The sequence below is a fragment of the Ambystoma mexicanum genome, chromosome 6q (assembly GCF_040938575.1).
Source record: "Ambystoma mexicanum isolate Mex_15411 chromosome 6q, UKY_AmexF1_1, whole genome shotgun sequence".
Taxonomy (NCBI): Eukaryota; Metazoa; Chordata; class Amphibia; order Caudata; family Ambystomatidae; genus Ambystoma; species Ambystoma mexicanum.
Window position 1 is genome coordinate 181,606,942 of NC_090937.1, and position 16,187 is coordinate 181,623,128.

Below are 16,187 nucleotides of genomic sequence, written 5' to 3' on the forward strand. Positions count from 1 at the left end.
ATATCTGGGAATTGAAATAGAACCAAAGGGTCAATATGCGAAGTGCAAGCAAGTTGGAATTACGAGAGCGGCACAAATTAGTGCTTTAATATATCGTTTTTCCACTTCTCACTGTGGATACACAGTCTGGGCTGCACGGCAACTGTATCTACAGGTACTAACCCCTATGATTATTTATGGACTAGAAGCCCTGCAGCTCATGGATTTGGGGTGGCTCCAGATATTAGAAGGAAAATTCTGGAAGAAATTACTTGGCCTCCCAAACTGTATACCAACGGCTATCTTAAGACTTGAATTGGGCCTGATATCTTTAAAAGCACAAGTTCTCAGAAAAAGAGCTGAACTATATTTAAAGATGTCACCAGTTACAGAAAATCCTCTCCTGAACACATTGCATAATGAAATAAATAAATCGTCTTCATTCCCTCTCATGAAAAAACAAATGGAGGAATATCTGGAAAAGATTGGTTGGTCAAATAGGCACAACGGCATTCAAACTTCTACCTTGTGTGCCTTATCTAAAAAATCAGAATTATATGATTGGATTGAAAACTACGCACACTTGGAAGAGTTGAAACGATATAAATTTGTCCAACATATGAGATACATTTTCAAGAAACCGGTTCCCTATCTTTCTTTGTGCCCTTCTCCGCGATTAAGACGATTTATTTTATTACTGCGGATGGACCAACTGCCGGTATTGGCTATCAGCGGGATTATGAGTAATCTCACCAAGATAGAACGATCCTGCCGGTTATGCAAGAATAATATGGCGATTGAATCAGGAAAACATATATTAACTAGATGTTCGGCCATGCAAAAAACCCATGCAATTTGGTTTGGGGACTTTGTCCATCATTTGGACCATATTTGCAGCGAAGATTTTTGGCTTAGGGCGCTCAATGGCTCAGGAATGAAGCTCTATATTGCTGTATATAATGTATGGCTAACAATTGAAAAATTACTAGAAAGAGCTATATAGAGATATTTTACCTACTTTTATTATTGTGAATATAACTTGTCATATGGCTGTTTGTATTAGTTAGGGTTTATAAGAGATATTGACAAGCAAGTCTTATAATATAGCTTGAATGTCTATCTTATATAAGTTACATTATTACTAGATACAGATTAAGTAAATAAAGGTTCTGAAACTAACATCTTTGAGTCTGTGTCTCACTTGATACCATTCCTGTCTCACAAGACCTACCACCTTCATACTACTTGCTAGTTTGTGCAAAGCACGTGATTCTAAGCAGATCCACAAGCCTCACAAGACAAACATTGCATACCTGTAATAGTCTTTCTGATGTTTGTATCTCCTTAGATTCACATGCGACCACCCATCCTCCTCTCGTTGGAAGAATGTGTAGTCCATGGTACCTTCAACTCCCAATTGCTTCCCCTCTGATCACTGTTTTGAAGGCCTCCCACTGTGTACTGTTAAGGATTTCAATCCGGTGACGCACATCTTAGTCTCAACCCAGTATGCAGCGCGCAATTGAAATGCTTATGATTTTATGTTAGATTCAATATTGAGATGATACACGACCCCCTTTTCAAATACCACGGGTCACAATGGACCATGAACTAGGCTGGTTGATAACATTTAATATTTATTTATTTTAAAATTCTAAAGAAATCACATTTTTAATATGAGGCAACAATCACCAATGGGGTGATAAGAACAATAGGAATGTAAGCAGTGCACTTAGTTAACGTTCTATTAACACATCTACAAAACACCATGGAATAGGAGCACTTTTGATTTTAGGTAAGATAGCACTTGAGTTAGAATATCCCCCTGCAAGGTTCCCTCAACCCACAAATAATCAATTCTAAGTGGATAAACAGAAGCCGCAGGTAATCAGGAATGACAAATGGAAAAGATAATTACAATCGGACCTTCCCATCCCAAACAAGAGAGAAAAACAGATTTTAAACCCTGTCAATGCTAAAAATGGCACTCGGAAATGGATGAGTGAATGTGTGCAAAAACCTTGTAACAAATATTTCTCACTACAGCAACCATGTAGAAGTACAAACCATCACAAGCATGTATAATCCAGAGCATACAGTTCGAAATGAGTGGCAGGTTTTAAAACTTGTTTGCAGTAAAGGACACGTTGGAAAATTAGCAAACTTTGTAAATCCCGCCTGAAATTACCCAAATGATTTTTAATAAAAATGTGTGAAATGTGTTTGGGTGTAGCTATAGAAGTGAAATTAGGTCTCTAGCTGGTAAATTGAGTGAGTTATGCAAGATAGAGTGAGGTGCGTTTTTAGAAAAATGGAGCGGTGAAAAAGGAAAGGAAATCAGTTTTGACAAGAACAGTTTTACTCTACACTAGAGCATTCAGGCTGGCGCTAGCAATAGAAATAAATGGCAGGCTTTCAAGAATAATTCAGACAATATTACAAGTTTACGAGTTATCAGGATAAGAATAGGATGACTTAGAGAGGGGAACTAAGGGCAAGGCAAGTACACTGTGGTCGAGGGGATTGGGTCCTCCAACGTATTCCATATCTTTGACTATAATCACCACAGCTGCTCTGCTTTGGAAAATGTTCAGCTCCTACGTCGATGACGTCGATGCGCCGTCCCCGAGGACCTCCTCCGACGGCCGACGTCACCCGATGTGATAAGTAGGACGCACGACGCCCGTAGCCTCAGTTCCATTTTTTCCGCGAACGTGTTTGCTTCGTGAATCTCGGTACGCCTCGACTCTTTGGCGTTTCTGTTGTAATCTTCTCGGTTCTTTGAACCTGCTTGGTTTTGTGATAAAAGCCTAGTCGTGATGTCTACCTCGTCTTCAACCCCGCGTCCGGACTTCAAAAAATGCGAGGACTGTAGGTCTAAGATGTCGGTAACGGACTCGCACGACGCCTGCCTCTGGTGCCTCGGGGAGGCCCACGACACGGACGACTGTGTCGACTGCCAGTCGCTCACGGCCAAGGCCTTGCAGGAGCGCAAGAAAAAGTTGTCGGTAGGTAGGGTGTCTAAGCCCCAGAAGTCGAGGTCTGCAGGGCTTTCGACGGATGAATCGAGAGGCGACTCTCCGCGTCATCGTCGGGGGTCCAGTGGGTCTCCTTCCAGGAGTCGGTCTCGCCACTCCTCTGCCTCTTCGAGGCATTCCCGGAAGCACCGGCATCGGTCGCCTTCCCCGTCCTCTTCCAAGGACTCCGCCCTTCGGCGGGTCGCTTATCCCACCATGCAAGCGACACCGGAGGAATGGCCTCGGGAAGAAGATGTTAGCGATTCTCGAATCGCAGGGCACCGGTCCGTCCGCGCCTCCGAGTGGGGTCGGTCGTGATCGGTCGAGAGACACCGCTCGTACGCCTTCGGGCTCGGGTGGTCGGCATGGTCTGCGGGAGAGGTCCCGCTCGGACAAGGGTAACCGTTCTCGCCATGCCTGTTCCAGGTCCCGGTCCTCGATGCGCTCAAGACGCGTGATCCTGTGCAGTCTTCGAGGAAGACGTCGACGCCTGTGGCCCCGAGGTCGTCGACGGCCTCTCTCGAGGCTCTGCCTCCGAGGGGGTCGTCGACGCTGTCGGCGCCTAGGTCGTCGAAGGACCCGCTCGGAGCTCTGGCTTCGAGGCCTGTGTCGACGCCGTTGATGCTGGCGGCGCTGCGGCTGATGTCGACGCCGATTCACTCGACGCCGATTCTCTCGACGCCGGCGCCGATTCGTTCGACGCCCTCAACGCCTTTCGAGGCGGTGATGTCGGAGGGGCCCTGTGGCACGGGGGAAGCCCCTAGAAAGGCTCTGGCTAAGGTCAGGGATAGCTTTGGTCCCCAGGGGCCTTCCTCTCACCGCCTGGAGTACATTTCAGAGGTTGATGAGGGCTCTGATGAGGGCTTGGTTCCGGGTAGGGTGCCAGATGAGCTTCTCTCGGGCCATAGCCAATTTGAAGACCTGAGGCAGTCACTGCATGATGCCAGTGGACTGGACACCTCTCCGGAGGTGGAGCTTTGTAGGACTCAGCCTGCAACACATGCCGATTCTTTGTGACCCGAGACATAAGGCGCCGGTACTGAGTACTTGGGATGGTCGGCTCCCCTTGGGGAGTTTGTTCAGGATGATCTTACGGACATTCTCGCTCTTGGTCCCCCCACTGACCCGGTACTGTCGTTTCATATGGCTCTGCAGAGAAGGGTGGCGGCGGCTTGGACTGCTCCGGAGAGTCTCCCGGCAGTGGGCAAGTCTTTGTCGCGAAAATACCGTCCAGCCAGTAGCGACCCCTGCTACTTGTCCAGGCACCCAACTCCGGAGAGTTTGGTGGTGCAGGCGGCTACGGCCCCGGCAAAGCAGGCGTCGTATCCTACCATCCCTCCGGATAGGGACGACAAACGTTTTGATGGCTGGGCGAAGAAAGTGTTTTCTTCAGGGGGTATGGCGCTTCAGGCGGCCAACTCCGTATGTGCCTTGTCTCGTTTCACACACACTCTGTGGAACTGTGTTGCATTAGCGGCTGAACATATTCCCGAAGGGGACAAACGGGATGGTTTCCTTGCTATAGTCCAGGATGGCAAGGATGCCATGTGTGATGCCGTTTAGTCGGGTTTGGACATGGCAGATTGTGTCAGCCGGTCCATGGCGGCGGGCACTGTAATACGCAGGTTTGCGTGGTTGCAGAAGCCAGGGTTTGCTCCTGATGTACAGTCCCAGCTCCTCAACATGCCCTTTTGACGGTGAACATCTTTTTGGCAGCAAGGCTGACGAGAGCCTTGAGAGGTTGCAGACCTCCAAAGCTGCAGCAAAGTCGTTGGGCGCTGCAGTTCGACAACCTCTGCCTTTTCGTCCTAGGGCACAACAATGGAGGGGAGGTTCCTTTTGTGATTACTCATCCTTCAGTAAAGCGAGAGGGGCTGTCAGTCAAAGTGGCCACCGTAGGAGTACCAGAGGTGGAAAACAGGGTACTCGAGGTGCCAAAGCCGCTCGGGCAGTTGCCTCTTTGCCCTCAGGTAATGCCGCAGCCGCTACCACTCAATCATGAGGCCATGTCCCATGGTTCGCCGGTTGGGGGAAGGCTGGCGCAGCATCTTGTAGAGTGGCGTGCCATTACTACAGATGTGTGGGTTCTGGAGATCATAACCCACGGTTACTGTCTTCCCTTTCGGCAGAGGCCTCACGACAATCCACCTGAGAACCTCTCTTTGAAGAGTCCGGATCCTCTCCTTGCGCAGGAAATTCAAGCCCTGCTGGAGAAAGGCGCCATAGAACTGGTGCCTGAAGCGGAGAGGAATAAGGGATGGTATTCCACTTATTTTTTGATTTTGAAGAAAGACGGGGGATTGAGACCCATCATGGACTTGCGCGGTTTGAACAAACTCCTACGGAAGGACAAGTTCAAGATGGTCACTCTCTCTCAAGTCCTCCAGGCCCTTCAACTTCAGGACTGGTTGGTGTCTCTTGACCTCAAGGACGCTTATTTCCATGTGCCGATACATCCCAAGCATAGGAAGTACCTGAGGTTCGCGGTTGGCGACTCGCACTTTCAGTTTCGGGTCCTGCCGTTCGGATTGACCTCCGCCCCAAGGGTTTTCACCAAGCTCATGGTGGTGGTGGCAGCGCATCTCAGGAAAGGGGGGATTCACGTCTACCCCTACCTGGACGATTGGTTGATCAGGGGGAGCTCTCCCGAGCAAGTCCTGGATCATCTGTCTGTCACCTGCCACTCCCTTCACAAGCTGGGCTTCTCCCTCAATTTAAAGAAGTCCCATTTGACGCCAACACAGCGGCTCCAGTACATCGGAGCAGTGCTCGACACATCCCTGGGGCTGTGTTTTCTCCCCAGGTGAGGGCCCTTCACATTCAGCAGATGGTGCACAAGTTTCAACTTGCCCAGAAACTCCCGGCGTTCGAGTTCTTGAGGTTGCTCGGCCTCATGGCATCCTGCATTCTTCCGGTGCCAGAGGCTCGTCTGCGGATAAGATCTTTGCAGTGGTCGCAATCTTCAGGCAGGATGTCGGACCCTGTTCAGGTGCCGCCCTCGGTCACCCAGGACCTTCTGTGGTGGCCCGTCGAAAGGCAATCTGATGTAGGGGGCTCCTTTTGGCTTCCCTGGCCGGAGGTGACGATCGTGACGGACGCATCCCTCACGGGATGGGAAGCTCATGCCAACGAGTTGACAGTCAGCGGTCGTTGGTCTCTGTCAGAGTCCAGACTCCATATCAATCTGTCGGAGCTGAGGGCCGTCAGGCTAGCTCTGAAGGCTTTTCTGCCGACTGTGCGAGGAAAGAGTGTCCTGATCCTGACGGACAACACGGTGGCCATGCACTACCTCAACAAAAAGAGGGGGGGCAGGGTCACTTCCTCTGTGCAGGGAGGCGATGCAGCTCGAGTTCTGGGCCATCCAGCAGAAAGTTTCGATCTCGGCTGTTCATCTGGCCGGAGACGACGACGAGACGGCGGACACTCTGAGCAGGCAGAGCATGATCTCTCACGAGTGGGAGCTGGCTCAGGAGATTCTCCTGGAGATCTTCGCCCTTTGGGGGACCCCTCAAGTGGATCTCTTCACCTCCAGTGTCAACCGGAAGTGCGAAAGGTTCTGCTCGTGGGAATTTCCTCCAAAAGGAGCCTTAGGAGACGCGTTTGTGGTGGAGTGGTCATTCCCACTGCTGTACGCGTTTCCTCCAGTCCCCGTCATCCTGCAAGTACTGCGGAGGTTACGGAGGTTCGGTTCCCGTATGATCCTCATTGCTCCGGCGTGGGCCCGGAGGACGTGGTACCCGGACCTTCTCGACTTGTCCATCTGCCCTCCTCGTCTTCCCTACCGAGACGATCTGCTCTCACGGGAGGGGGGTCAGGTTCTCCATCCTGAGGTCAGATCCCTCAACCTTCACGCTTGGCTTCTGAAAGGTTGAGGTGTAAGAATTGGGACCTCCCTGAAGACGTGTTGGAGGTGTTGCTCTCGGTCAGACGGCCGGCAACAAAGTCTCTGTACCGTTGCCGTTGGTGTAAATTCTGCGACTGATTCAGAGTTAAGAATGTGGATCCTTTTGAATGTGACATTCCCATGGTTCTGTCTTTTTTGCTTTCTTTGGCCCAGAGGGGCTTGCAAGTGGGTACCATAAAGGTTACCTGGCGGCGCTATCCTTATTTAAGCGCTCGTCTGAAGAATGTTCCTATTTTAGGATTCCTTTAATTTCTCAGTTTTTGAAAGGGCTCACTAATGTGTTCCCTCCGTCACCTTTTCTGGTGCCCGGTTGGGATTTGAACCTTGTTCTTAAGTTTCTTATGGGTGCTCCGTTTGAGCCTTTGCATTCTTGCCCTTTGAGACTGTTAACTCTTAAAACTGTGTTTTTGGTTGCGGTTACTTCCGCTCGCAGAGTTGAGTGAGTTACAGGCACTTTCAGTTAAGCCATCCTTCACTGTGTTTCATAAGGACAGAGTTGTCCTTCGAGTTCGTCCTTCCTTTCTTCCGAAGGTGGTTTCGGAATTTCATTTGGGCCAGAAGGTTGTTCTTCCGGCATTCTATTCTCCTCCGCATCCTGTTAAGGAAGAGGAGAGGCTCCATAGGCTTGAGCCTAGGAGAGCGTTGAGCTTTTATATTTCACGCATGTCAAGGGTCAGAGTGGACGATCAACTCTTCATTGGTTACGCTGGAAAGGGTTTGGGACAAGCTGTGACGAAACAGACTTTGTCTCGTTGGATTAGTTTGGCTATCTCCAAGTGCTACCGCTTGGTGGGTAAGGACCCACCGGCTGGCTTGCGGGCCCATTCTACCAGGGGTATGGCTGCATCTTCTGCCCTACAGAGGGGTGTTCCTATTCGTAACATCTGTGATGCAGCCACCTGGGCTTCTGTACATACTTTTGTATGTCACTACTCCCTCGATTCCATCCGAGGACAGGATCTGGCCTTTGGCAAGGCAGTCCTTTATTCCGCAATTTGATTGGGCATGCAAAATGTGTGTTGCACCTCCTTGCTTTGGTACTGCTTTGGGAGTCTGTCAAAGATATGGAATACGTCGGAGGACCCAATCCCCTCGAAGAAAAAGTTACTCTCTTACCTGGTAACGTTCTTTCGATGGGATGGTCCGACGACGTATTCCATATCGCTCCCTCCCTACCTTCCCTGCTGCAGAATTTCTTATGTGATTGCAGCTTACGTTTCCGCAAGGCCTTGTGTGTCTGACTGGCAGAAGGCTGGTGGCACACGTTCTGGGGGAAAAAACTACAACTGAGGCTACGGGCATCGTGCGTCCTACATATCACATCGGGTGCCGTCAGAGGAGGTCCTCAGGGACGCCGCATCGACGTAGGACGCAGACGCCGAAAATTTCCCGAAGCAGCACAGCTCTGGTGATTACTGTCTAAGATATGGAATACGTCGTCTGACCATCCCATCGAAAGAATGTTACCAGGTAAGAGAGTAACTTGTTCTTTTCTATCGTTCCTATTGATAATCACAGTCCGCTTTTTAGTTTTTGGATTTTGGACAGTCAGCAGTTTTGGTCACCACACAGATCTGGTCTAACAAAGGACAGCCGGACAAAATCAGCGGGACAGGATCAGCTGGGCAGGGACTGGATACCAAAGGATAGTTCTTCTAGACTGGCAATTCTGGTCACTGGATAATATAGGTCATCAGGGTAGCAGGATGGCACCAGCATGCAGTGAGTGCAGCAAGCCAATCTGGATCAGGATGACAAAAGTACTACAGTTTTTCCCTGGTTAATGGCAGATTAGTGGGTTTTGAATATTGGATTGGAGGCCTTGCTGGAGCAGGATCAGCAATGCTTGGCCTTGTAGTTGGGATCTTGAGTCTGGATAGTTGACAGGTACAGGAACGCAGCGCAGGAAATCAGGAAGTGTGCGTCTCCAGGGTCTTGTCAGGGACCCTTATTTATAGTGCAAAATGATATCATCAAGGTGGAGGCTGGGCAGGGTTAACTACGCACACCCCTAAACTACTTGGATTGGGCAGGGGAGCTAATCTCCTCCTTGCTCTCAATTGGTTGGATTTCTAAGGGAATGATGTTAGGTTTATGAGTTGGGTTTTACAATGTCCAGAAACTCCCACATTTAGTTTACTGAAAATCCGATTTTGCCAAAAACATACATTTCTCATCTACCAATCGCTTGGCCAATTATACACACAAGTAACATATTATGTGGAGCACAGATCGGTCCAATCCTCAGGTCTGTGCGACCTTGTTTTGCCTTTCTGATACATTTTGGTAATTTTAAACATGAAAGATTTGGCCTAAAATTCAACAATTTTATACACAGATGCAAATTATCCCCAGGGATGTATTTACAAAATTTGATGTTTGCAATATTAATACTTTACTTGGAATCTGTCATATTTTGTAAATTCTGTTCCCCCATGCGGCAATGAGTTCTACCAAGTTTTAAAAGAAAGCATATAAAATTAGATTCGAAATTGCAAACTTTTTAGATTTTTACTAATTCTTGCTGCAGAGATAAATGTCTTTGAAGTTTTTTTATAAAATAGTCTTTGTAACCAAAAGGCAGTCCCTTTTGTTACTAGATCCTGTTTGTTTTTCTGCCTCCAACTGCAGGCAACTGTCATTTCTTTCAAGGCAAGGGGGGGAGGGGTTTCCCATCTTAATTGAAGGTTTTATTGCCGCTTACACTTGTCAGGTTAGTGCCCCAGGACTTCCATTGTCCCAGCCTGGAGCACAGACGAATGTCTGACGAGCATGTGAACTTGCTTTGTCCTGGCCCATACAAAGTTTTTCAAGCTGGCAATTTTCACCTACATGTCCTGGATTTATGGTGTGTCTCCCTTCCTTGGGGAAGTTTCATAGCTGGCAACTGGAATTACTGGTTTTTCTGAGAGCTTGCAAATCCAGCCCTTGTATTTTAAACTCTTTAATTCCTTATTTTGGGTCCTGATTTAAAACAAACATGTGAAAGAAGATAGCCTATGTGTCACGATCCATGCCCCTGACCCCCTCAGGTATAACAGACCCCTGGCAGCAGTGGGGTTATAGCCCTTCACACTGGCCCCAGGGGCCTTAAAACTTGATCAGAAACATACATGGAGTCAGTCCTGGCGCCAGGCTCATTATCAGGAATAAAGCAATACAAGTTTTGGACCTTAATCCAACATGGAGGCCTATTACACAGCTCAGTTCTAGTGTTTTGGGTGTGGCTGGTACTGGAACTACTTGGCCTGTAACTACTTTACCTGGGCTATTTAAACCACACCCAAACAGCAGAACGCGCTTTGCGTTATTCTGTACTCCTGCAGCCTCACGCTCACCATGTCCGCTCCTGCTCATCTGCTTCTCCAGCTGCCCTATCCTGAAGCCCCTAGATCTGGATTCCATTAATAACCTGGAAGAACAAGAACAGCATTAGCGAGCAAGAACACTTACTTGTGAAATAACGGGTCCTGAACTCATCCTGCACTTCGCTTACCTCGCCCATCTCCGGAGTTCGCCGCAACCTGCAAAGGTAAAGAAACAAGGACAGCATTAATACATTAATAAAAATTCTTACCTGGGCAAGCAGCGAGTCCTGGCAGCACCCTGCGCTTCTCTTACCTCACCCATCTTTGGGTTTCACTGCAACCTGCAAAGGAGAAGGAACAAGGTCAGCATTAACAAAGCACTTACCTTGGCAAGCAGCGCTTCGATCGCTCATCACTCCAGAACATCACCGCAACCTGTACAAAGAAGGGAAGAGAACACAGGTTAGCAATTAACACCAATAAACAGCGCAGCGCTCCGCGCATCAATAACTCATTGTGGTCTTCGCCATCGGCGCCGCAACACCGAGATCGCATCCACCCCTGTGAAAACAAAGAGACATTGTTAGGGAACAGCGTAGTGGAGCAAGACGCCGAGAAGACAGAGAAAACGGAGGGAAAGAAAGAGACAGAATAAAGACAGAAAAGACATTATAACTCACCTGGAAGACAGCAAGCAGAGTCAGAGTCACAGCTGGTCTGGACCCGACGTAAGGGCACACGGACCAGTGAAGCAACTTGGTTCACGGAACGCCTGCACCAACCACGCGCCCCTGCACAGAGTTCAACGCACAAAAACCTGAGGTGAGCAATAACCCCAAGGGAGGGGATTTGGACTGGAGGGAGGTGGGAGTCCACCCATCACAGAACCAGTATCTTAACCCTCCATTTTCCTATTATAGGCGGTACCCATCGTCTGGCACATAACCAAGCAGAGAGGGGTCCGGGATAGCGCTTAGACCTCCATCCAGTATCGTATGGCGCCCCTGTGGATTTCAGGTGAGCATAACACTATGTGTATGTTATCACCACTAACATAATCCCTTTACATTAACAATTTATTTTTAAACAGGCCAATTTTTCTTCAGTCAGCATAACCCATTTTTCCACATGTGTTAAACTGCTAGCATTTTTCATTAAATTCGGTTTGGTAGCTGCCTTAGATTACCCACACTGTCTTTGCAACTGTAGTCATTTCCTTGAATCAGGAGTTTTATCTAAAGTATAGATACATTTACACTTGACCTTGTTCAGAGAGTTAAAAGTCTCTTTGAACTGCTGCGCCTGGATACATTTGGAAGGAAAATAAACGCGTGTTCCTGTGTGAGTGAAAATGAAGTTGCTTCTTGATTTCTCTGAGAGCTGGTTGACTGGGCCTGACACTCAGGAATTATGCATGGTTTTGGTGAAGTACAGTGAAATATCCTGGGCATGACAGGGCCTTTTGAATCACAGTGGTTTCAGAATGAACAGATGGAATTGGCGTAAAAACAGCATTTTGAAAAGGTGAAAATGTTTCATTTTGAAGGGGATTTTGGCTTTTGTAGCACTGCAGTGCTGCCTGTTCACTTGATTCCCTTTATAGGTTTCAGAACACACTGGCATACTTTTTCAGTGTGTCCGCTTGTTCCATTTTGCCTGAAGTGTGCTACGGAGGATGGTGCAGCCATTTTTTGTTGCTGCTAAAAAGCAGTTTTGAGGTCCTGGTTGCTGTTTCTTGCGCAAATGCAGCTTAGTAATGTGGTGAATGCCGTTGAGTGAGGTCAATATATCCAACAGTACCCACACATTCCACACTTCCTTCATTACTCTCGAAAAAAACATCTATACTCTGCCATCTGGTCCCAAAATACATCATCAAGCAACGCCTCTGTTCTCAGCTTCCATACCGGGATTTGTGGTCTGTTCATAGTTACTTGCCATACGGTAACCAAAGGGGCGTGGTCAGAGAGAACCCTCGGCGAGTACTCTGAATCTCTGAATTCACCCATTGTTTCCCTTCCTGTAAATAATCAAGGTGTGTGTTCTCAACGTGCAGAGCTGAGTAATGCAAGTACCCCCTTGCCTGCCAGTGTTCTGATCTCCAGACATGAAGAATCAAGTGTTCTAATGGTACTGCAGGGTTTTAGCTGGCTTGGCTGGTTTTCTCTGTTTCCCATCAGACCTGTCAATCGAGAGATTCAACGTATAATTGAAGTTCCTCCCTTAAATCCGTAATGCTCCCCAATATTCTGATAGCTGTGGGTACAATGCCTTAAAGGATCATGCACCAATACCATTCTCCCCTAATCCATTTTTATCTACAAAGTCCTAAAGGTAACCGAGGGTGCCACCCAGATCAGAACTCCTCTAGCATATGTGGCATAAGGTGAATCTACCAATTTCCCTCCCCATTTCTTTGCCAAAGTGTTGTCTCTCCGCTGTCAGGTGGGTTTCCTGCAATAGTGCTATTCATACACCTTTCCTACGCAAGTATGTGAGGCCTTTTTAATATAACTCTTTAGGCCCTGTACATTCCAAGTGACTATTTTCACCCCCTTGTCCATGTCGATGTAATAGTCCAGCCTATCGCATTACCACAGGCCTCTTTCTGCCCCTTTTCATTCCTCCACACCTGCCTCCTGAATCTCAACTTGCACAAGATAGTTTCCTGACGCATGACAAAACATCCCTTCCAACCGATCATTCATACCTAACTTAAAACTTACATTTTTGGGGAGGATCAACATTTCCTCCCACCAACCAAAGAACAATGACCCAACACCCAACAGCCATCGGTTTATTCATGCCTATATGCTTCTCGCGTTCCAGATCTCCCCCTCGCTGGCTACGTGCATCGGTGAGTAACGTAAAAACTGGGACCCCTAACAAACTGTCAACACTAGTGTTGATAACGCTAGATGCCAGAGCAGCAAAGCTATAACTCCAACACCAGGGTCCTGGAAGTCTGTTCCTGCTTCTGACGTATAGTTCCTGCATAGTGGATATTATCCAATGTCTGTCGATCATACCCCATCTAGTCGATTGCATCTTCTCCCAGGGATGGGTGCTATTCCCACTGTATCCATGCAGTCTTGCGTCTCTGCTGGAGACTCAAAAATGACTGTGACTTACCCTCATATAGGACCCTGGACCTGTCAGACGCCGGGCTAAACAGAAATATATGCTAATTTAACCTGCAAAGCTCAATTTATGCTCTGCTCCTTTGCAGTTGTAGAGTATAATCCTGGTATATCGCAAATTTTGAGAGTGCTTTTTGGATGATACCCCTTTCTCTGGAGAGTGTCAATATGCGTTCCCTAAAATTTAGTATTTTAGCTAGAATTGGCCTGGACGGTGCTCCGGCGGGGGTTTCCTGGACAGAGCTCTGTGCGCCCGCTCCACCGTGATGCCTTGTGTTAACGTCTCGGCTCCAATCTCTTTTGATTCGTTTTCAACATGCTCTGTCGCGCTTGGACCCTCCTCTCCTTCCGGAAAGCCAAGTATTCGTATATTATTTCTTTTTGCATGTCCTTCTGCATCCTCCACTCTGCATTCCAAACATTATACGCTGTCCGTCTACTCAGCCACATTTGACAAGGTACCTTTTGATGTTCACCCTATTTTCAAGCACTTGTGCCTCAGCTGTGCTCAGTCTTTCTGCTATTGCGCGAACATCTTGCCTTAAAAGGCCCACGTCAACTATGACTGAGTCCATTTTGTGCTCCAGGGAGGCTTTCAGAGTGGCAATAGCTGCCAATATTGATCCTTCATTCGGCTGTGTTCCAGGAGCAACACCCTGCACCTCTGATGTCCCCGCCGCAGCAGGACAAGAGACTTGCCCCTCCTTTCTCGTATAATCCTTGATCATCATCTGTTTGCCTTTCCCCTTTATACATCTTCCCTGGCATAAATGCTGTTGCTTCTATATTCTTGGTGCACTCTGTCTCCTCTCAGTGCACACCTCGAGCGTTGAGGCTTTTATCACTGTGCCCTATGGTTAAATGCATTGGGGGTATCCCCCTGTTTTCCCATGTCTGTTGTGCTTAATTGTCCGTGTTCGAAGTGAACTATTGTTCCCTCCAATAGTACTCCTAATCATCTATCGTTATGTGCTGAGACCTTGGCCAGTTCGAAAATATTTCCCTCCCTTCTGCGCAAAGAGCAAGCTCCACCTTCATTCAGCACCACCTCCTACAGGGGGCTTGATCTTAATGCACCATTATGGAATAGTGAATGATAGCATTGGGATCATTGCAGTTATGTCTAGGTGTGATGCTTGCTAATTAACCGATCCACTAACAATTTCACCCCTCTGCATACACCTCTCAAACTCTAACCAAACACAACCACAAGCCTACAACACAACAATCCGCACAAACTTCACTACACTGCAACAACAAAACAAACCACACCTAGACTCGCACAACAGCACACAGCGACTACGGACCGTAAAACATCCCAAACCCAGTCAATGGACCCACCGGGCTGAGACTGCCAACAGCACATCACTGCTCTCTTGCACTTTTCCAGCTTATTCCCACTAACTCACCCCCCCTTCCCTTTTTCATAGCCGCCAGGGGACCAAATGCGCGGTACAAATATCCTTTAACATTAACTTCTTCACATTCATATTTCACTATAGACTTCATGCAACCTCAGTTCAGAAAAGAACAATAATCTGAGGACCTTGACGCATGAAGGCTCATGGGTACAGTTATCATGATGGTAGGAATAGTATTACAAACACTCTTGTCAAAGTCCCTTTTGGAAATTGAAATACTTTGTTTAATACTCTGCAGCAACCACTTGATGTCAGCCTATGTGCAAAGCATGTGAATCTAAGCAGATACAAGTATAAGAAGGACGATTACAGGTGTGTAATGTTTGTTTTATTTATATGCAATTTGAAATCTAGGAGTACAAGGAAGTATAACTTAATGCTGGTTTGTTGCATATAATGAAGTGTTCTAAAGTTACACATATTCATTTGCTTCTTTTATGTTGCAGGTCTTTTTGGAGAATATTGATACATTCATAAAGCAGATTGACTCTCCAAATTACATAAATTTGTTTTTGACAGAGTTGAAGTAAGTGTGACTTTTACCTGAACATCGTTTTTCTGACATAGTTGCAAAAATGAATCTTCCTAGTTGTACGAGGAGTCTACCTTAATGTTGGTCTATGACATTTTGAGTTTATTTCAAGTGAACATTAAGTAGAACTGTATCGTCAGATTGGGGTCTCTGTTTGCTGGTAAATAGCAACATGTGGTTGCAATTACTAAAAAGTAATGTGATTGTGTTTACTGTATTTAATGGGTATCCTGAGCATTTCTGAGTGAAACAGTAAACTTGTAATTCCAATTTAGAAAGAAAACATTATTTGTGGGTCATACCATAATATTCCTTGAGAAGAATGTCCCTAATGTTGACCGTGACAAAGATCTTGCTGTCTATTACTGCAAATGTTACACAGTCGCATTGGTTGGGCTAGAGGAATGGGCTGGTGAGGCCTTGGAGCCAGGGACCTCCAACTGCTCTGTGAAGTAGGCCACAGAGGGGTTGAATGGGGTGGATCACCTAGGCTCCAGATCCCATCCGTAGCTGTATGTTTCAATACTCCCATGCACTTGGTCCCCTTTGCCAGCCTCACTAAAGACCCCTACCCGTAGATGAGAAGCCCCTGTGATAAGGGACAGGCCCTAACAGGAGAGATAGTCCTCCCCGCCCACCCATTGTGCCAGCAAAAAGTGTTCAGAACATGTCAAGATAAAAGGGGACTGAGTTGTGAATTAAAGGAACAGTGCTTGATGGACAGCAAGAGCCTACATATGTATCACCCCGCAGGGCTGTTAATGTAGACTCCCACAACATGAAAATGGGAACATCACAACCTGTTTTAAGCAGATAATTTGCTCCTAACCTCACTCTATCACACAGTGGTTTCCAAGTCTGAAGTATGACAATGTTTTTCCTGACC

At 47.4% G+C, this 16,187-nt stretch overlaps 1 protein-coding gene across 3 annotated transcripts in view; it reads left to right on the forward strand.

The window, feature by feature from the left end:
- The window catches only part of ELP1 (elongator acetyltransferase complex subunit 1), a 2,667,893-nt gene that overhangs the window by 1,748,945 nt on the left and 902,761 nt on the right, over nt 1-16,187 (forward strand). For all 3 annotated transcript variants that reach the window (XM_069630608.1, XM_069630606.1, XM_069630607.1), the window contains exon 22: nt 15,216-15,295. In XM_069630608.1, coding sequence (XP_069486709.1) covers nt 15,216-15,295 — 80 coding nt within the window. The remainder of the gene's footprint in view (nt 1-15,215; nt 15,296-16,187) is intronic.